At 54.3% G+C, this 20,363-nt stretch overlaps 1 protein-coding gene across 4 annotated transcripts in view; it reads right to left on the bottom strand.

The window, feature by feature from the left end:
• Window positions 1-20,363, bottom strand: part of ARHGEF10L (Rho guanine nucleotide exchange factor 10 like) — a gene marked incomplete at both ends in the record, with an annotated part of 102,852 nt that overhangs the window by 72,803 nt on the left and 9,686 nt on the right. For 2 of the 4 annotated variants that reach the window (XM_080691103.1, XM_080691100.1), the window contains 4 exons: window positions 207-323; window positions 4,432-4,601; window positions 5,477-5,560; window positions 6,314-6,405. In XM_080691103.1, the coding sequence (XP_080547229.1) occupies window positions 207-323; window positions 4,432-4,601; window positions 5,477-5,560; window positions 6,314-6,405 (463 nt within the window). The remainder of the gene's footprint in view (window positions 1-206; window positions 324-4,431; window positions 4,602-5,476; window positions 5,561-6,313; window positions 6,406-20,363) is intronic. The other 2 variants (XM_080691101.1, XM_080691102.1) reach the window with 1 other exon arrangement.

Here is a 20,363-nt window from a genome sequence, read left to right as displayed (position 1 = left end):
ACCCCAAAGCTCGCAGGCGCACCCCTGGGATCCTCATGGACCGTGGGTCTCAGTTGCAGGTGGGGAGGAGGTGCCAGAATCTGGAAGGCACGTCTGACTGAAGGCATCGCCTGTTGCCGCGCCGGCGTGCAGTGGCAGGTGCCAGGGGCCCAGCACAGGGGAAAGGAGGCGGCGGCCCGCAGGGCGGGGAGGGCGGCGGACAGTACCTTACAATCGTACTTGTGCTTCAGCTCCTGCACGTCTCTCCCCCCAACTCTTAAAGCAAAGATGTCTTTCTTAGTCCTGGCGTATCTCTCCTTTAGCCTAGTCAGGTCTGGAGAAAGCTGGAGCCCCCAAGCGGCCAGGCAGAAGGAGAGCAGGCGAGAGGAGCAGGCGGGACGGGAGGAGACAAAACACGGACAACAGAGGAAAGAGGAGACTCAGGTCAAGTGGCGGATGGACGGCGGGCGGGCCGCGGCGGCGCCAGCGTCTTCGGGTCTGCCCCAGCAGCGTCCAGCCCAGCGCGCCAGGCAGCTGCGAGGCTCTCTGCTGGGAGAGGCAGGGAGCGGAAGGGACCCAGGCTCCCCGAAAGGAACGATGCCCTAAGGATAAGGGCCGCGTCTCCTCCCACCCCGGGGTCTAGCACAGTGTGCGTAGCATAAGAGGTTCTCCGTAAGTCGTAAGTCGGGTGAGACGGAGGCTGGCGGTGAATGGGGCCGGATGGTGGGGTGGGGCAGGGGTAAATGAATCAGTGGGAAAATGCATAGGAAGACACGATGGATACAGGATGATCGGACAGGGGAGCGGACAACGTACAGCCGGCTGGGGAGATGGACAGACAAATAAATAGATGGGCGGGTGAGCAGCTGGGTAAATTTGGTTGGGTGCCCGTCTAGCTGGGCAGATAGACAGATGGGCAGATGGTTAGACAGTCAGATGAGGGGACGAGGAGATGCCAGGTGGGTGAATGGGCCGGCGGAGGCAGCGCTGCGCTCGTAAGTTACTTAACAACCAGTTCTCTAGGGAAAGGCTCTGTGGAGTTTCCACGGAGCAGATACGCCCGGCTTGGCCAATCTCAAGCTACGACGTGACGCCCAGAAATGCGTGTCTGTAAAGAGATGCATGCAGTTCCTGAGCCCTTGTGAGCAGCACGAGCCGACACCAGCGCTCCACTGCAGGGTGGGGTGGGGTGGGGCGGGTGGGGGAGGGAGAGTCAGAAGACAGATGGAAGGAAGGCTGGAGGACCGGCTTGCAGACGAGCTCTGTGTGAGGATGGATGAGCAGAGGAGAAGACAGACGTTCAAATACATGAGCTGTCTCAGCAACTGGGAGATGTGGTAAGGGGCACAGAAGCCCAAGACAAGCGCCTCTAGAAAAGCCGGGCAGGAGGATCCCGCAGCCTGAGCCTGGGGGCTCGCCCACGTTCAAACCGTGGCTCCCGCAGCCTGGCTGGGATCGCCTCTTTATCGCTCTAAGTTGTGGTTTCCTCGCTGCCGCAGCAGCCCTGGTAATAGCTACCTCATGGGGCTGCTGAGAAAACGACGTGCGCAGCCCAGAGGTTACTAAGTTCGCCAGCATGTTCTCTTTTAAGTTGCAAGTGCTCAGTATTTGTGAGGTGGGTGGAGAGATGGGAGTGGGATGGAGGACAGAGGATGGATGGATTTTGATCCGTAGTAGTGACCACTCTAGGGTAGGAGAGGAAGCCATAAAACTGCTCTGTGAACCCGACCACGCGGGGCAGATGGTCTCTATTGCTATGCAAAGAAGTACCCAGGACAGGGATCCAGTACCCAGGACAGAGTGACCCACACTCTGGGGGGAAAAAAAAAAAAACAGAATGCCGGGGTCTACATTGAGCCCTGTTCATGTATAAAAAAGCTCAACACAATAAATTCATAAAGCCCCTAGGCCTTCTGGCACCCTTCAACCTCCCTCAGGGTCAGAGGGCCTCAGAGGGTCAAAGGTCACTGCTAGCTGCCCTCTGCCGGCCGGAGGCGGCTGAGGCCAGGCTGGCACTGCTGGTATAAATCTGCCAGTTCTGCCCAGGCCCCGCCCCGCTGGACCATGGTGACTTTGCTTACGAGAAGGCCACAGGCAGAAGGTGGGGCAGTCCACAGCTAGAAAAATAAAAATAAAATCCGTGCAGGCCCCTTGGTCACTTTCCTGGGCGGGTGGCCCCTCCAGACACCTGAAGGAGGAAGTTTACTCCCTTTCCTGCGGCTGGACGGGGTGCCAGGGCCACAGTCAAACTCCAAGGACAGGACAAACACTTCCAGAGACACGGCTGCCCGGTGCCCCACAGCACACGCAGCACACGGACGCACACCACCACCCAGCGGCCGCCCAGAAGCATGCAGCTGCTGCGAGGTGAGGCACGGGAATAGGCGCTGGAGCGGCAGGCGGGGCTCGGCAGGGCCCCTGGCAGAAGTGGGTACCAGAGCAAAAGCTCCTCCATACCCCCATCTCTCAGGGTGGCACCAATCAGGGAGCAGGTAGACCTGGGCCCATCAGAGAAGGTCCGCGTCTCAGACATCCCAAGAACTGGCCATGTGGTCCTCCTCCTGAGGAGGGGGGCCTGGCAGGAGGGAGGGGGGCTCCCAGGCAGCCCCAGGCCCCTCCCCAGGCCCAGACTGGAGCACAGAGCAGGTTAAAGGGCGGATTGTTGGACTGCACCTGAGCTCTGGACCAGGGGCCCTGGGGAGAGCAAGGCACCTGTGACTTCAACCCCACAATTCCATCAAGTCTGAGGAAACACCCGAACTCAGCATCTGCCTCCTCCCTCCCTCTGAGGGATGCCTACAGCTCCCTCTGGTCCCCAGCAAGAAGGCAGGCCTGGGGAAGAGACCAGGAGGACCAGCAGAGGCTGCAAACCCAGCCCCTGCCTGCCATCAGAGCACAGCTTCAGGAAGGCGGGGAGGGTCGGCGAGCTTCGTAACCCAGGACAAGCTGCCCCTGTTCTAAACACGAAGCAGACCGGGCCCGGAGCTCCAGGCTGTACCACCTGGCCACCTCCCCTGGCTCCTGGGCTCAGCCCCAACCCAACCCACCTCCCTCTGCAGCCTCCCTGGGTTAAGGACATGGTCCCCGCCCAGGCCAGGCGTGCGGCAGTGCTGGGCCTGCTCCTGTTAACAGAAGCGCTCTTTGCGTGTGTGTGTGTGTGTGTGTGTGTACATGTGTGTGTGTTTTACTAAAGAATGAACCCCAGGAGTGTTCTACCTCTGAGCTACACCCCCAGTTCTGTTTTATTTTTTATTTTCTATTTTGAAACAGGGTCTCACTAAGTCGCCATGGGCCTCGCTAAATTGCCGAGGCTGGCCTTCGATCCTCCTATCTCAGCCTCCCAAGTGCTGGGATTACTTGCCTGGCTTGCCTTCGTCTTTGACAAACTGCTTCACACGTGGTATCCTCTAGACTCTAAGGTACTCAGAGCTGGGTTCAGGTCTTCCTGTTCCCGGGTATCCCAACCCACCACCCGAGATTTATGACAGCAATGTCCTAAATGCTTTCCCCGCAGTCAGCAAGACCTTAGGGCCAATTCCTCCGCCCAGCCATGGAGGCCCATCCCTGCGAAGCCCGGGGCTCAAGCAGCCCCACTCGGCCTCCAACGTGCTCGGGACTTGGGGAACCCGTCCTGGGCTGAGGGAAGGCCGCCTGAAGATCATGTTGTGGGTGCTGCTCTGGCCAGCACCCCTTCCCCAGAGGGGACCCCACAAGCTCAGGGCTGAGCAGGAGTCGTGCTGGGAACCTCAGCTGGGCCTGCAGGGCCAGCTGGAGCCGCCCCCATCCCGGCCCCGGGGCCTGCTCTCAAGGACCGAACCACGGGCGGCCTTCTCCTGCCTGTGTCCTCCTTAAAGGAGCTGGAGAGGGACTCGGTCACCTCTGGCCGGGCAGCCTGTAAGAAGCCACCCCAGTAAATCTCGAGCCTCGGCCCAGACAGGTGGCGGCTGCCTTCTAGAGGCGTCCATAGGAGACACGGGAGGTGCGAGCTATTCTGCCTTCCTCCGGGCCTCAGTGGCTCCCTCCCTGAAGTACAGAATAAGCCCAGCTCCAGGGGGAGATGCCAAAAGCCCGCGTGGGCCGCATGGGGCTTGGCGAGGAGCCGGGAGGAGTGCTCTGCTGCAGCAACAGCAGCTGCGGCCTTTTCGTTCTCCCCTCGCAGAGGGGGCTGTGTGGACCCCATGACTGGTCCAGGACGCACCCAGTTATTTATGTCAGGGTGACCGAGCTGACTGATCCAAGGGCCAACTCTCACCCGCTGGCTGGGCTACCTGGAGCACCGTGTTAAGAATGATTCCGAAGCCCAATCTGAGCCCGTGGATATCGTGAACAACTGACTGGGTCTGCAGAGCAATGAGGTGGGGCTCGCCCGTGTGCCAGGTACTAACCACGTCCACCCCCCCGCGGCCTCCCGACCCACCTTGAGGGACACCCCGGAGACACCCGGCCCCTCACCTTGGGCTGGAAGGACACTCGGTGCTTGGCGGGCTCCACCTCCGGCTTGGCCTCCTCCCCTGAGTCCTCGCTGTAGCTCTCAAACTCACTGGAGCTCCATCCTAGGTCCTCCGCCTCCCGGGGCGCCCCGTCCCGGTGCACATCCTCGTAGAGCAGGGTCCTGTCCACCCCTGCCGGCAGGGGCAGGGCGGGTGAGCGGGCGCCGGGAGGAGGAGGACCTGGCCTGCAACCTCGGGCCTCATCCCCGCATCCCGGGCGGCGGGCAGAGAAGGGCACGCAGTGCCGGGGCCCTGGCCCTGGGCGCAGTTCTACTCCCTCAACCACAAAGTGAAAGCGCTGTCCAAACCTCACAGGGAGAGGCGGGCACAAGAAATGAGCCAGACACACAAGGGCTCCATCATCCGCAGCCCTTCCCTGTGGCCCAGAGCCACAGGGGAAGAGAAGACCTCAGGGGCCTGTCCCTCCACATCCTGGTCCCGGTGGAGACCACTGCGGTGTGAGTGAGACGCGGGAGGGGCTGGCCCTGCACAGGCCAGCCATGCCCTTCCGCTGGGGCCCCTCACCCCAGGTCTGAGTTCCCCATGGGCCCGGGACGGTCCAGCAGGGGGCGCTCCTGGCCCAGAGTCTGGGAGTGTTCCTTTTTCTTCCCAAGCCCCACAGGAAATGCTTAGGTCTGAAAAGCTGGGGACAAGAGCAGAGTCCCCTGCCTGGAGGGCGGAACCCACCAGGGCCGGCACTGGGGCCCTTGTCGTGTGAGATGCAGCCCTGTGGCTGAGGTGGGCAAGCCACTGTCCTCAGGCGGGAGGAGGGTTCCAGGAGACCTTGGTGCCCCTCACACCCCTGAGCCTCGCTGCCCCCTCTGCCACCTGGGGAAGCAGCACAGACCTCAAAAAAGTGGGGTCAGACTCTAAAGGTGCAGGAACAGGCTCTCCCTGGACAGCTGCAGGGTGTGACAGTCAAGAAGGAGGGGTGCTGGACGGGGGACAGGGGCAGAAGGTGCTGGAAGGAGACCCTCCCACCCAGAGAAGTGTGGAAGACATCGTACCAGGCGGGTGGGCGTCTGGACTCTCGCAGGGAACGTCGTCGTAAATCACATCTTCCTCCAGGGCAGGGAAAGTGAACCTGTCGACTGGGAGTGACAGGAAGAGAGGGCCAGGAGTGTTGCAGTGGCCAAGGGCTGACCAGCCGTCACAGGCTGTCCTCGCAGCCCAGCCCAGAGCTGTCAGCGGCGCTCAGGGGACACGGAGCCCATTGTTCCCTGCCTCTGCCTGCCAAGGCACTCTCCCGGTGACCCCACAGATTCCCACCTGCCTCCCTGTGCACCTGAGCCAGGGCCCCGCCAGCCCCTCCCCAGCGGGCAGAGCTGGGACTCTGACACCAGCCCCCACCCCAGGAGCCTGTCCTCGCCCCACAGACCCTCAAAGAAGCCACAGGACCTGACCCGCTGCGCTAAGGGACGCTCCCCTCAGTCCCGCAGCCCCTGACCCCCTCTTCCTACTCCCACTCTGACTCGCTCCCCAGGTGGCCCAGACCCGCCAACATCCCTCCAGCTCCCCAGCTGCTGGGCTTTTGCACAAGCTGGCCACTCTCGCGGGCCCCTCTTTCTGCACTGCGTGGGAACGGCCTGCCTCTATGGGCGATTCTGTTCCCAGAGGGTCCTCCTCGGAATCTTCATGGTGCTCCCACCACCCAGCCACACGAGCCTGGGGCTAGGACCCTGTAAGCATGTGAGGAGACACAGGGTGGGATGTCTGATCTGCCCCCCGCCACGGTCTCATGACAGCCACCAAGCCTGGGCACGTAAGGTGTCTGTCCCCTTGGCCAGCAATCCGACCCCAAGCCCATCAGGTGCTGTCTCCGCGCTGGGCGGCGGGGGACTTACTGCACCGGGAGCTCTTCCGCTTCCAGCTGGAGCACCGAACCCCAGAGAAGGCTGGGTCCACAGCATCTCCATTGTGCACCACGGCCGGCACCCTGCAGGTAGAGACGGTGCCCATGAGCCAGCGGCCGCAGGGTGTGGGAGGCAAGGGCGGCCCCCAGTCAGGCCCCGGGAGGCTCACGGAGGCCACCTGCCCTCTGTCCTCCAGAAGGCCCAATCAGGTCCTGCCTGCCGCTCCCCGAGAGCGTGCAGAGCAAGGTGTTCACGGCAATGAGTACCAAACTCATTCTCTGTGCCCGGGCTACTTTCCCCCAGAGAGGCCCACATGCAAATGAGGGTCAGACTGGGGCACCCCATCTCATGCAAGAGATAAGGACGCAAAAGCTTTGAAAGGCTGGGCACAGTGGCACACACCTGGAATCTGAGTATGTGAGAAGCTGAGACAGGAGGATCACAGGTTCGAGGACAGCCTCAGCAGTTTAGGGAGACTCTCCGCAACTGAGTGAAACCTGTTTAAAAAAACATGAGCTAGGTGTGCCCACCTATCATCTCAGTACTTACTGAGGCAGGAAGACCACAGGTTCAAGGATAGCCTCAGCAACTTAGTGAAAGCCTGTTTAAAAAAAAAGAAAAAGCCATGCATGGCAGTGCACGCCTATCATCCCAGTACTTGGGAGGCTGAGACGGGAGGTACAAGGACAGCCTCAGCAACTTAGGGGGACCCTGTTTCAAAATAAAAAACAAGGCTGACACAGGAGAATCACAGGTTCGCAGCCAGCCTCGGCTACTTAGTGAGGCCCTCCTTCAAAATAAAGAACAAAAAATAGGGCTGGGCTGGGATGTAGCTCAGAGGTAGAATGCCCCTGGCTTCAATCCCCAGTATACCACAAAAATAAATAAAAATAAACAAAAAAGGCTGGGAATATAACATGGAAGAAGAAGGCCTCTGTGTTCAAGCCCATGTACCAAAAAAATTTAATATTAAATTTTAAAAGGCTAGGGGTATATAGCTCAGAGGTAAAATGTCCCTGGGTTCAATTCCCAGTACCAAAAAAAGAAATTGTTTAAAAAAAAAGCTTTGAGAGTCCACACAGAGAAAAAGAGCTTAATCTCCACACAGCTGAAGACCAGGGAAGTCGGTGAGCGGCTTTCCAAGGCCCCAGCGATGCCACCGGAACCACCCAGAGCCGTCCAGGCGGGCATCCCCAGAGCTCCTGCAGGGCCGCCAGCCTGGGCGCTGTCACGAGGACACCTCATCTCGGTGTCCCTTCCCAAATCCCAGAGCCCCAGAGCCGTCAGGAGAAGAGCACCAACAAGCCTTGGGGTGGGGGAGACCTGCAAACACCCTGGGCCCACTCCTCACCACTGCCACGGTCACGGAAACCAAGGAGCAGGAGAAACTGTCTCAGGCCAGAGGGGGTAAGGGGACCGAGAGCAGAGAGCGCATAACGGGCAGTGCAGGTGCCTAGTGTTGATGACCGCGCCACGGCCGGCCGCGTAAGGTGTTAATGACGGGAGAACCGGCTGAGCGAGCACACGGAGCTCTGTGGACGGCCTCTGCAACTTCTCTATAACTCCAAAAGCGTTCCACACGAGGAGGGAAACTGGGCTGTGGAGCCCCCGCTGCAAGCCAGGCCCTCCGCCTCACCTTCCCGGCGACAGCAGAGGATGGTCCTGTCCATCAGCATCCCCCCAGCTTGGCAGGGGAGTAGAGGAACCAGCCCTGGATCACACCTTCCCAAGGGTGTGACAAGCCGCCCTCACATCAGCCTGCTGGGCTCCAAAGCCCATGGGGGGCTCTTGCCAACGCCCCCCATGCCTGTCAGGTGATAAGGCAGAGGCAGCCAGACCAGGGACCGTCCCCACATGCTGTCCAGGGCAGTCGCCGTCGGCCACTGTAACTACTAAGCACCTGAAATATGGCTAGTGTGGCTAAGAAGTTTACTTTTGAATACCATTTAATTTGAGCTGGGCGTGGTGGTGCATGCTTGTAACCCCACCATTCAGGATTATAAGTGAGGAAACTTAGAAATTAAAAACAAAAATGCAGGACTTCCGGGAAGATGGCGACCGAGAAAAGCGGGGCTTACGAGCCCCGCTAACAACAAATCTCCATTACCACAAAATCAGCGCCTTTCATAGCCAGAAAACACCATCACCAGTGAAACAAAAAATCACCAGGCTCCAGAGAGAAAGCGGACTGAGAACAGAGCCACAGAGGAGATACACCGGCCTCACGCCCGAGGACGCGACAGACGCGGCAGCAGCGCCATACTGCCGGCGGCACTGGCGAATTCACAGGACGGCTACAGCAAGCCGAGGTGAGCCACTGCGGAACAGCCAGGCAGGATTTCTCCGCGCAGAGAGCATCTAAAGCTCCCAGTGGCCGAGTTCAGCACACGCTGCAGGGATTCAGAGTGGAAATAAAAACCAAGAAGAAAAATGCCAGCCCCACAGCTGAGGGCGTAGCAGCGGCGCCATATTGCCACCGGCGGCAGCAGCACCGAATTCAGCGAGGCCAGTACAGCTACATCTGCGTACTCAAGAACAGTGAGTCAAATTGCGGGCCACAGAGGAGAAATCCCAGTACTGTACTCCCTGGGACTTGACCCAGTGGGGGAGTGGCGGTGGCAGAGATATCACACCATAGGAGAACGTGCAACCTGGCACCCCCCACAGTCTAAAGCAGCCTCTATCGACTCTCTGGGTCGGAGACTCTGTGATACAACCCAGTAAAGGAGTAGTGGGGTCTGAGATACTACAGACTCGAGATCCAGAACACCTTAAGTGAAGTCATAGTGACCCAAGGGAAGAACCCAGAGAAGGCACAAACTTCCGAAATCATGGGAAAGAGGAATAATACTGGAGCAATAAATGCCCACAACCCCACAACATCAGAACCTGATAAAACTGAAAATCAGAGATTTCTAGAAGATCAAATCAGGAAAATAACTGTAGAAATAATAGAGGTGCTTCGAAAAGAACTCAGAGAGAGCCAAAAAGAGATAAAGGATGTAATTAATGAAGTAAAGGCCTCAATTCAAAGCACAAACAACCGATTAGAACACATGGAGAACAGAATCTCGCTCTTAGAAGATGAGCAATCCAAAAATGAATGCATAGTTTCTAATCTAGAAAAAAATATCCGACAGCAGGAATCTGATATTGAAGAAATATGGGCCCATTTTAAGAGAGCTAACTTAAGAATAATTGGAATAGAGGAGGGAAAAGAAAGTGAAACCAAAGGGATCAACAATCTCTTAAAGGAAATAATAGCAGAAAATTTTCCAGACATAGAGCAAGAGGTTGATACACAGGTCCAGGAAACTTATAGAACTCCCTTTAGACAGGATCGGAGAAGAGGATCCCCACGCCACATAATTGTCAAAATGACCAATGTGGAAGCCAAGCAGAGAATCTTAAAGGCAACAAAAGCAAAGGGCCAAGTGACATTCAGAGGCAAACCAATTAGAATCACTTCAGACTTCCCAAACCAAGTTATGAGAGCCAGAAGGGCTTGGAGTAACATATTCCCAATTCTGAAAGAAAACAACTTCCAGCCAAAAATTTCCTACTCAGCAAAACTTTCTATCAAATTAGATGGAGAAATAAGAAGCTTCCATGACAAACAGAAACTGAAGGAATTTATGTCTTCAAAACCAGCACTAGAGAAAATACTCAAAGAGATTAACTACAAAGAAGAAATAGGTAACACACTCCAGAACTAGAGAAACAAGATTTTCCATCCAACAGACAACTAAGATTGGTTATCTGTGGAGATTCATTATTTATGTTAGTCTTTTACCTATCTCTAAAGGGTATTGTTTGCCTTTATTGTTGTTAATTTTTAGGATTTCTAGTTGGAATATTAATATACCTTCAGATATAGCAATTGGAAATATTTTATCCCATTCTATTAGTAACTGTTAACTCTGTTTACATTGTCTTTGGATATACAATATTTTTTTTATTTTTTAGAGAGTTTGTATACTCTTCTGTTGCCTGTGCCATTGAAATCATAACCAAGAAATCACTGCCAATTTCAATGTTGTGAGGTTTAATGACCCAGATTTTCTCCTAAAAGTTTATAATCTTAAGATTTATATTTAGGTCTATTATCTATTTTGAGTTAATATTTGTATATGGGATTAGGTAAGGGTCCAATTTTATTCTTTTCCATGTAATTATTATTTTTAACAATATTTAGTTAAAAGATTACTATTTCCACCACCAAATGTTCGTGGAAACCTTGTCAAAAATAACTTGACAATATAGGGAAGAATTTAGCTCTAGGCTTTTATTTAACTCCAATGGTTTTATATATCTGCCTTTAGAATAGTACTACACTGTTTCAATTATTGTAGCTTTATATGGTTTGAAATCAGAAAATATATATCTTCTAGCTTTGTTCTTTTTCAAGATCATTTTGGGTACCTAGAGTCCATATTCCATATTAGGATAGATTTTTTTCTGAAAAATAAATATATAAATATATGATAGTTTCACCTAAAAAATAAAAAAAAATATTCTCTGGTAAGAAAAAAAGCAAAAAGAAATATTGAAATGTTATCTTTAAGTCATCAAAAGCTTGGTATCAGACAAATGAAACTGTTATGTGAGATTATCATTTTTAATTTTAGATAAATTGCCATAATACTAGATGTCAACTACTAAGCCAAGCATGGGAGGGAGGGATAGGGAGAGAATGGGGTGGGGATTGGGTGGGGGCTGACTGGGAAAAGTGTGCATGTATGTCTACAAAAGTATGTATCCTACTATGATGTATGAATACAGTGCACCAATAAAAAAAATAAAGTTGATATAAAAAAACAATTAATATATTTTGGGTAGAAGTAATATTTTTACCAAAAAAATAAAAAATAAAAAATAAATAAAAACAAAAATGGACGGGGGGTGTAGCTCACTGGCAGAGTGCCTGCCTAGGGTGCGTAAAGACCTGGGTTCAATGCTCAGTACTACAAAAAAGAAAAAAGATACTATGGAGTTGGGGTGTAGCTCAGTGCTAGTGGCATGTACAAGGCCTCCCCGGTAATCCTGGCTGGTTTGTGGACAGCCTCAGCTACTTAGTGAGGCCCTGTTTCAAAATAAAGAATAAAAAATTGGGCAGGGGGTGTAGCTCAGAGGTCAAATGCCTCTGGGCTCAATTCCCAGACCCACAAAAAAATTAATTAATTACTATTTAATTTGCGGGGTGTGGTGGCGCACGCTTGTAATCCCCGCACTTGGGAGGCGGAGACAGGAGTATCACGCAGGTTCGAAGCCAGCCGTGCTGGCTTAAGAGACCCTGTTTCCAAATAAAAATATAAAATAGGTCTGGGAGTGTAGCCCTGAGGTAGAAGGGTTTCCAGAAACCCCAGTACCACCAATATATATATATATATATATATATATATATATATATATATATATATATATATATTTAATTTGAAGTCCTGGCATTTGGATAGCCACGTGTGGCTAGATGCCCCCAATCTGGGCCGCTCAGGTCTGGGGCGGATGCTGGAGCACCACATTTCAGCTTCTACCAAAAATCAGCCTTTGTCCTGGAGCAGGGATGGTGGTGTATCCCAGGGCCACGCTTCCCGCTGGTGGGAAATGAAGGCTGCGCTGGGACCGGGCGGCCCAGGAACACCAGCTCTGATATCCAATGGCGGCTCACCGGCAGGTGTCCAGGGGGCCTGAATTCCGGCTGCAAGGCCTGAACCAGGACAACCCGGTTCGCTTACAGGGTTTCACTTGGCTGCCGCTGCCCACAGACCCTCTTCACTTTGACACATAATCATGACGAGCGGCGACCTTTAGGACCTTTAGGACACACTCGCTACATGCCACATTTTGCTTTAGGAAAGTCTGTCTGTCTGTCCACAAACGATGAGAGTTTACATCTAAATATTTATCTGCTTCCCAGACTCACTGTGTCCTAGGTCACCTACCCTGGCCTGTTTAGCCACCTTGTTTTGTTTTTTTTTGTTGTTTGTTTTGTGTTTTTTTTTTGTTGTTGTTGTTGTTGTTTAAGGAAAGGAACACAGGGCAGACTCAGCTCCAGCTACTGTCCCCCGGCCATATGCTGAAATCCCACCCCCCACAGCGATGGTATTAGGAGGCGGTGCCTGGCAGAAGGGTAGCGCTCCCACGAGGGATCAGTGCCCTTATAAAAGAAGCCCCAGAGGAGCTTTGATAGGCAGAGGTGCACGTGTGTAATCCCAGGACCTGAGAGACGGAGACAGGAGGATCGCAGGTTCAAAGTCAGACTTGACAGACCCTCAGCTACTTAGTGAGACCCTGTTTCAAAATGAAAAAAATAAAAGGGCTGAGGGTGTAGCTCAGAGGTGGAAAGCCCCTGGTTCAATCTTTAGTAAAAGGAGGCGGAGACAGAGACCCAGAGAGACCCTTCGCCCCTCCACTGCATGAAGATGGCCACCTACAACCCAGGAAAGAGGACCTCACCGGACTGAATCTGCTGGTGCCTTGACCTTAGATTTTCCAGGACTGTGAGAAATTGATGTCTGTTGTTTGTTTCCCCAGTCTATGGTATATTCCTAATATTTTTCAAAGCTGGGGATCAAACATAGGGCCTTGTACATGCCACTACCACTGAGCTACACCCCAACTCCATAGTATCTTTTTTTTTCTTTTTTGCAGTACCGAGCCTTGAACCCAGGTCTTCACGCACCCTAGGCAGGCACTGTGCCAGTGAGCTACACACACCGCCCCCGTCCATTTTTGTTTTTAATTTGAGGCAGCATCTAAGTTTCCTAGGCCGGCCTCAAACTTGTGATCCTCCTGCCTCCGCCTCCTGAGCAGCTAGGATTATGGCTATGTTCCACCCTACCCAGCTGGTATTTCCTTTTAGCAGCCGGAGAGACACTGCCCAAAAGAATCTGTAACCCCCAGCTCCAAGACTGTGGTGCAGTCTGATCAGCAAAAGGCCCTGTGCAAACTTGGGAGAGGACACGCAGGTGGAGCCAGGCACGACTCGGACTCAGCAGCTTCAGAGGAGACCTGGAAAACACCACACCGGAGGAGCCCATCAAATGCCAGGGGGCTGAAGAGGAGCCTCCGGGTTATACATTATCAAAGCTCATCGATCAGCCGGCCGGGTCCCGGTCCTGGTCCTGGGGTCCTGGGCTGGGTGTGGGGGTCCACACGGCACAGAGAAGCCACTTTGCATCTGCTCGCGTTGCCACTCGGACCACTGGAACTTGACCCACGCTGATCTGAGGCCGGCTCCGTGGACCTCAGCCCAGAGCAGGTGCACCCCACTCCAACAAGGGAAAAAGGCTTTCCCGGGCAAGGGACGAGGAGTAATCCTGGAGGGGCCCAGATCAAGGCAGGTGTGCAGCGGGCACAGCGAGAAACGGGGAGCCGCTCCCTCCTGGCCCCTTCACGCACCCCCTCCAGCTGCTGCCCAAGCCAGCCCCGCCAGCTCAAAGCTTCATTCTCCCCGTGAGCAAACACTCCTCCCGGGCTCCTCAAAGGCTCCAGATAATAAAGAGCCACCAGCGCCAGTAGGAGGCCAACGACCTCGGCCTTATCTGAGCTTCCTGTACGTCTAACGCCTCTGGCCCACACAGGACAGCAGGGCCAGAGCTGAGACTACACCGCCCAGGTGTGCCAGGCGAGGCCGCGGCTGCCAGGTGCAGAGGAGGGAGCCTGGAAACAGAAATGAGAAGCCGGGCGTGGTGGCGCACACCTGTAGTCCCGGCATTTGGGAGACTGAGAAAGGAGGATCACGGTTCGAGGACAGCCTCAGCTACTTAGTGAGGCCCTTTGCAACTCAGTGAGACCCGGTTTCAAAATAAAGAGTGAATAATAGGGCTGGGGGTATGGCTCAGAGGTTGAATGCCCCTGGGTTCCATCCCCAGTACCGAGAATAAAAAAAGAAGGGGGGCTGAGGAGCTGGACTAGAAGGAAGGAGACAGGAGGTGGGGAGAGGAGCCCCCTCAGCCCCCCAACTATCAAAGCTCACTTTCGACCAGACCTGGTCCAAGGGCACAGCAGAGGGCCGCCTGGCGTGCCCTGGTCCTCGGGGCTCTGTTTACACCCTCATTCTGACAGCTGGGCCCTGCACTCTCTGGACACCCCACACCTTCAGCCCCTGGCCAAAAGTCTCCACGCAGTAATGACCAATGTCCACCTGGCCTATTTCTTTTGTGTGTGGGGGGGTGAGTCTGGTGATGGAACCCCAGGGCATTTGACCTCTGAGCTACACCCCCTGTATTTTGTATTTTTATTTTGAAACAGGATCTCACTAAGCTGCAGAGGGCCTCACTAAGTAGCTGAGGCTATCCGCGAACCACAATCCTCCTGTCTCAGCCTCCTGAATGCTGGGATTACAAGCGTGCGCCACCATGCCTCACCACACTGTGGCCACGGGGCTCCCACAGGCAGAGGCCTCCAGTCTGTCCCACGCCACGTTCACAAACCCACGTGTGTGTGTGTGTGTGTGTGTGTGTGTGTGTGTGGCACTGGGGGTGGAACCCAGAGGCTTTCTACCTCCGGGCTATACTCTCAGACCTATTTTATATTTTATTTGGAAACAGGGTCACACTAAGTTGCTGAGGGCCTCACTAAGTAGCTGAGGCTGGCTTCGAACCTGTGTGATCCCCTGTCTCAGTCTCCCAAGCATTGAGATGACAAGCGTGTGCCACCACACCCGGCAATTTTTTATTCTTTATTTTGAAACTGGGTCTCACTAAGTTGCAAAGGGCCTCACTAAGTAGCTGAGGCTGCCCACAAACCGCAATCCTCCTGTCTCAGCCTCCCAAGTACTGGGATTTCAAGCATGCGTCACCACGCCCAGCTTACAAACCCACTGTACGAGTGAAAACAGTAGCGAGCCGTGCTGGGAGGTCAGGGGAGCCACACACACTTCAAGTGGCCTCTGTAACACAGTCCTCAATGTGCAGCCGACATCAGGGGCACCCAGGGAACCACCTCTGTTCAGCCTGGCCCGCCAAGCACAGCTGGAGACCCCAACCCCAGCCTCTGGCCTCTCCCCATGTGCACACACCCCCTCCCTGGTGTCCAGGAGGGAGGGAACCAGCAGCAAGGCCGTGGGGCAAGGTACCCCCAGAGGTAACTTAACAAAATCATGTGGGGAAGCCAAGCACGGTGGTCCACACCTGTGATCCCAGTATCTGGGAGGCTGAGACAGGAGGACGCGGGATCCAGGCCAGCCTCAACAACGTAGTCAGATACTGTTTCAAAATAAAATATGAGCCGGGCATGGTGGTGCACACTTGTAATCCCTGCGCTTGGGAGGCTGAGACAGGAGGATCGCACAGGTTCAAAGCCAGCCTCAGCTACTTAGTGAGGCTCTCAGCAATTTAGTAAGAACCTGTTTCCAAATAAAATATTTTTTTAAAAAATAAGACTGGGAGTATAGCCCGGAGGTACAAGGCCCCTGGGTTCCACCCCCAGTACCACAAAAACAAATTTTTTAATAAAATAAAAAATGAAATAGGGCTGGGGGTAAAACTAAGAGATAGAATGCCCCCTGTGTCAACCTCCAGTACCTAAATAAATATTTAATTAGTACATAAATGTAAAAAAGGGGCCAGGCATGGTGACACATGTCTGTAAACCCAGTACTTGGGAGGTCGAGACAGGAAGATCACAGGTTCATAGCCAGCCTCAGCAACTTAGCAAGGTCCTCCGCAACTTAGTGAGACCCTGTTTCCAAACAACAAATAAATAGAACTGAGACTGCAGCTCAGAAGTAGAATACCCTTGGGTTCCATCCCCAGTACCACACAGACACACACACACACACACACACACACACAAAGCCGGGCATGCTGGCACAAACTTGTAATCTCAGCATTCGGGAGGCTGAGACAGGAGGATCGCAGTTTGTGGACAGCCTCAGCTACTTAGTGAGGCCCTCTGCAACTCAGTGAGACCCTGTTACAAAATTAAAAAAAAAAAATAGCACTGGGGTATCAATCAGAGGTAGAAGGCCCTGGGTTCCATCCCCAGAACTGCAGAAAATAAAAAATAAAAAATAAAAAGCAATAAGGACTGGGGTGTGGCTGGGAGATTGGGAGACAGAATCTCTGAGCTTAGTCCCCAGTACCACACACAAACACACACACACACACACACACACACACACACGCATAAAGAATTTGTGTAGACACCTCAGAATACACGTTCCCATGGGAAAATGCTCACCATCTGTAATTAGGTTAAAAAAAAATGTGAGCCATGAAAGAGCATGTGCAATAAAACCACAATTCTATAAAGAAAAAAAATCACGTAAACGGGTCCGTGCACACGGCAGCAGATTAAAGGAGGCTCCGGCCTGTCATTTTCTGGACTTACTCATTTTTCTACAGTAAACACGTGTGACTTGGACAAGAAGGGAGGGAGGGAGGGGCCAAAGAAGCTTATCTCAGGTGATGTTAAGAACGGATCGGAGCCAGGTGCAGGGTGCCCACCTGTGATTCCCGCGGAGCGGGCGGTGCTGAGGCCAGAGGGTCACAAGTTCAAGGGCACCCCGGGCAACTTAGTGAGATGCTGTCTCAAAATGAAAATAAAAAGGGCTGTGGATATAGCTCAGTGACAGAAGGCCTCTGGGTTCAACCAGTACCAGTACCAAAAACAATAAATAATGAATAAAAGAGTGGGTTGGCCAGGGTCCGGGGGTAGCTCGGTGGCGGTGTCCCTGCTGAGCACGCAGGAGGCCCTGGGCTCGATCCGCAGCATCATGGGGCAGGGTGGGGACCAGCCAGCCTGGGCCCCTAGTGCCCAGGGTCTGCCGTGGACAGGCCCACATGCTTCGGGGATGTGACATGGCGTCACTCACCAACCAGGCCCTGGACCCTCCCCGCAGCCATGATGGCGGGCGCCATTATTCCGCCTCCATCATTGTTATAAGCATCAAAATGAGATGTTTTTCCAGGCACGAGGGGTGAAGGCTACCTGGGCAGACGTGCGGCTGCAGGGCCCCAGAGAGGATCGGGCAAGGCGTGAACGAGTGCGCCTGTGCACCTTTTTCAGAGGAGAAGCTATGAAGCTTCCGTGCTGGGTCCTCAAAGGGCCCGGGGTCCAGAGGTCATGGCTCTGAGGTTGAAACTAAGACCCTGTAACCTTGGAACCTGGGGTAAAGAAGAGAGGAAAGGGGGGGGGGGAACAAGCCGGGCGTGGTGGCGCACAGCATTCAGGAGGCTGAGACTGGAGGATCGCAGGTTCAAGGACAGCCTCAGCTACTGAGTAAGGCCCTCTGCAACTCAGTGAGACCCTGTTTCAAAATAAAGAATAGCCGGGCGTGGTGGCGCACGCTTGTAATCCCCGCGCTTGGGAGGCGGAGACAGGAGGATCGCGCAGGTTCGAATTCAGCCGTGCTGGCGTAAGAGACCCTGTTTCAAAAATATAAAATAGGTCTGGGAGTGTAGCCCGGAGGAAGGAGGGCTTCCAGGAACCCCAGTACCACCAAAAAAAATAAATAAATAAATTTAAAAAAAAATAAATAAATAAAGAATAAAAAATAGGACTGAGGGTGTAGCTCAGAACTAGAATGCCCCTGGGTTCCATTCCAGTACCAAAAAAAAAAAAAAAAATCAAGCTCTTCTAATATAAGAACTGTCAAGAGGCCAGAGAGGTCTTTAATGGAAAAAGGGCCCTGGGCCCCAAAACCCCCTGTGAGGGACTCCTTGGGGGTAGCTGATTTCTGTCAGGCCTCAGGTCTCACATGGACCCTGTGGGACAGGGCTCAGGAGGTCAAATGCTCTAGATTCAAAAAACATCAGGTATAAGGAGAAGCCCAGGATTCCAAAGAGCTCCAGACCAGGTCCACAGGAACTTTAAACCTTGAGAATGTCCCGCAGGGGCTGGGGGGCGGGGGTGTGCGCTCCAGCCTTACTGATCGCCTCGGCTAAGAGCCCCCTTTCTCCCCACACCCAACAGCCTCAGAAGCCACAGACCATGGCCAGGCTGCAGGCCGGCCCCCCAGCACCCCGTTTCCATTCTGCTCACCTGGTCTCCTCCTGCCCCCACCCTCTCAGGAAGGAAGGGCCTCCCCGGCCCCCAGGGATCCAACTCCCATCCCTCCTCTGAGCTCCGGCTCCAGGCGAGAGACTCCAGCCGGTCCAGGTAAGCCCAGGAAGGGGAGGCCAGGTGCCTCCAGTCAACTGGAGACCTCACAGCTCCCTAGCCCAACCCCTAACCCGCTAAGAAATGCCTGGGAGCTGGCAGGAAACCAAAGAGCTCCACGGCGGGGGGTGGGGAGTCTGCGGCACTCAGAGGTGACAGGTGGGACCTGAGTCCAGGAGAAACTCGGGTGGCCAGTGACCCGCCGTGCTCCCGTTTCCAGCCCACACCGCACGCTCAGGACTGGTCCTTTATTTTATTTACTTATTTTTTTGGTAGTACTAGGGTTCCTGGAAACCCTTCTACCTCCGGGCTACACTCCCAGACCTATTTTTTATATTTTCTATTTGAAACAGGGTCTCTTAAAACAACACAGCTGGCTTCGAGCCCGTGTGATCCTCCTGTCTCCGCCTCCCATGCATGGGGTTACAAGCGTGCGCCACCACGCCCGGCTGGGGCTGGTCCTTTAACTAGACACCCTTAGCAAGCGCTCAGGGTGGAGGCCGGTCAAAGCCCTCCGGGAGAGGCAAGTCCCGCAGGCAGGCTTCGGTGGATGGCTTTGGGGACAGAGGGCTCTAATCCCAGCCCTGCCATCAACCAGCCCCATGAGATCTTGGGGGACTTTCTTCAGGTCTCTCGGCTTCAACTGCTTATCAACAAAATGGTAGAATCAACAGTGCCTGCATCTATGGCTCCCAGCGGTGAAACAGGGATTGTGCGCTAAGTACCCCACGCAACCAAGTAAGTGGGCGACACCTCAGCTGAGCGGCCTTGAGCCACCGAGCCACTCCAAGTCCCCCCCCTTCCCCCTGGCCTCTGCCCAAGTCCAGTCCAGCCTCAGAGGGAGTCTAAGCTACAGGGTTTGTTTCCGCAGAGACACTGAACGTCCCTTTCAGGCCCCTGGTCCTTCTCTCCATCATCCCTGCAACGAGGATGCCTCCGGCACCCGCCCTGTGCCTGGGATTGTGCTAGGTCAGGAGGTTATAGCAACAGACCAAATAGCTCCCCCCACCCCCGCCCCCCACACAGGAGAACACGCCAGCCCCCTTGGGGACTGTGTAACCGCGGGCGTACCACCTCCCTTCCCTGGCACTGACAGTCTCTGAAGCTTACTTTTCCCCCAGCCGATTGCACTTCCTGGGACTTTCGAGCCTGGTGGCCCAACCCCAATATCACGCCAGGCCTCGGCCACAGCAGGCACCCGGCGATACGCAGCTCTCTGCACCCTACAGCAGAGAATGTGCAGACATAGAGATACATGCACAGACCACTCGGAGATTCACACCAAGCCGGTAGAGGGGCGCGCCAGTGAGCCCAGTACTGGGGAGGCTGAGACAGGAGGATCGCGGGTTTGTAGGCCAGCATGCTCTAACTTAGTGAAGCCACTGTCTCAAAATTTAAAAATAAATAAATAAATAAAAAGGGCTGAGGGTCAGAGTATAGATCAGAGGTAGGATATCCCTGGGTTCAACGAGAGAGAGAGGGGGGGGGAGAGAGAGGAAGAGAGAGAGAGATATGAAGAAAGAAAGAGAAGGGAGGGAGCGAGGAAGGAACTGGCGGACAGCAGGACAGCACGCAGCTTGCCAGACAGCGGCAGAGCCAAGCAGGGAGCTGATCCAGGCTCCACCTGAGCCCCGGGCCGAGCCCCAGGCACCGTCCCTGGCTCCACCTCTGCAGGCAGCTCCGCTCCACAACACCCCCAGCTAAACTACTTTATCAGGAGCTTCAAGAATCGGAAGCTGGAGTCCAGGCGGGTGGCCAGGCAAGACCCAACCAGGTCCAAACCTCCCCACCAGGGAAGAGAGGCAGTGAGGGCCCCAACACCCTCTACTTGGAGATTGGCTTTGAGGGGTTTGGCTTTTCGTTCTGCAGTACCGGGGATTGGACCCAGGGGGCGCTCTATCACTGAGCTACATCCACAGCCCTGTTTTTATTTTGA

This window comes from Muscardinus avellanarius, assembly GCF_963383645.1.
Source record: "Muscardinus avellanarius genome assembly, chromosome: 3".
Classification (NCBI taxonomy): domain Eukaryota; kingdom Metazoa; phylum Chordata; class Mammalia; order Rodentia; family Gliridae; genus Muscardinus; species Muscardinus avellanarius.
This window is presented reverse-complemented; position numbering and strand designations above follow the sequence as displayed.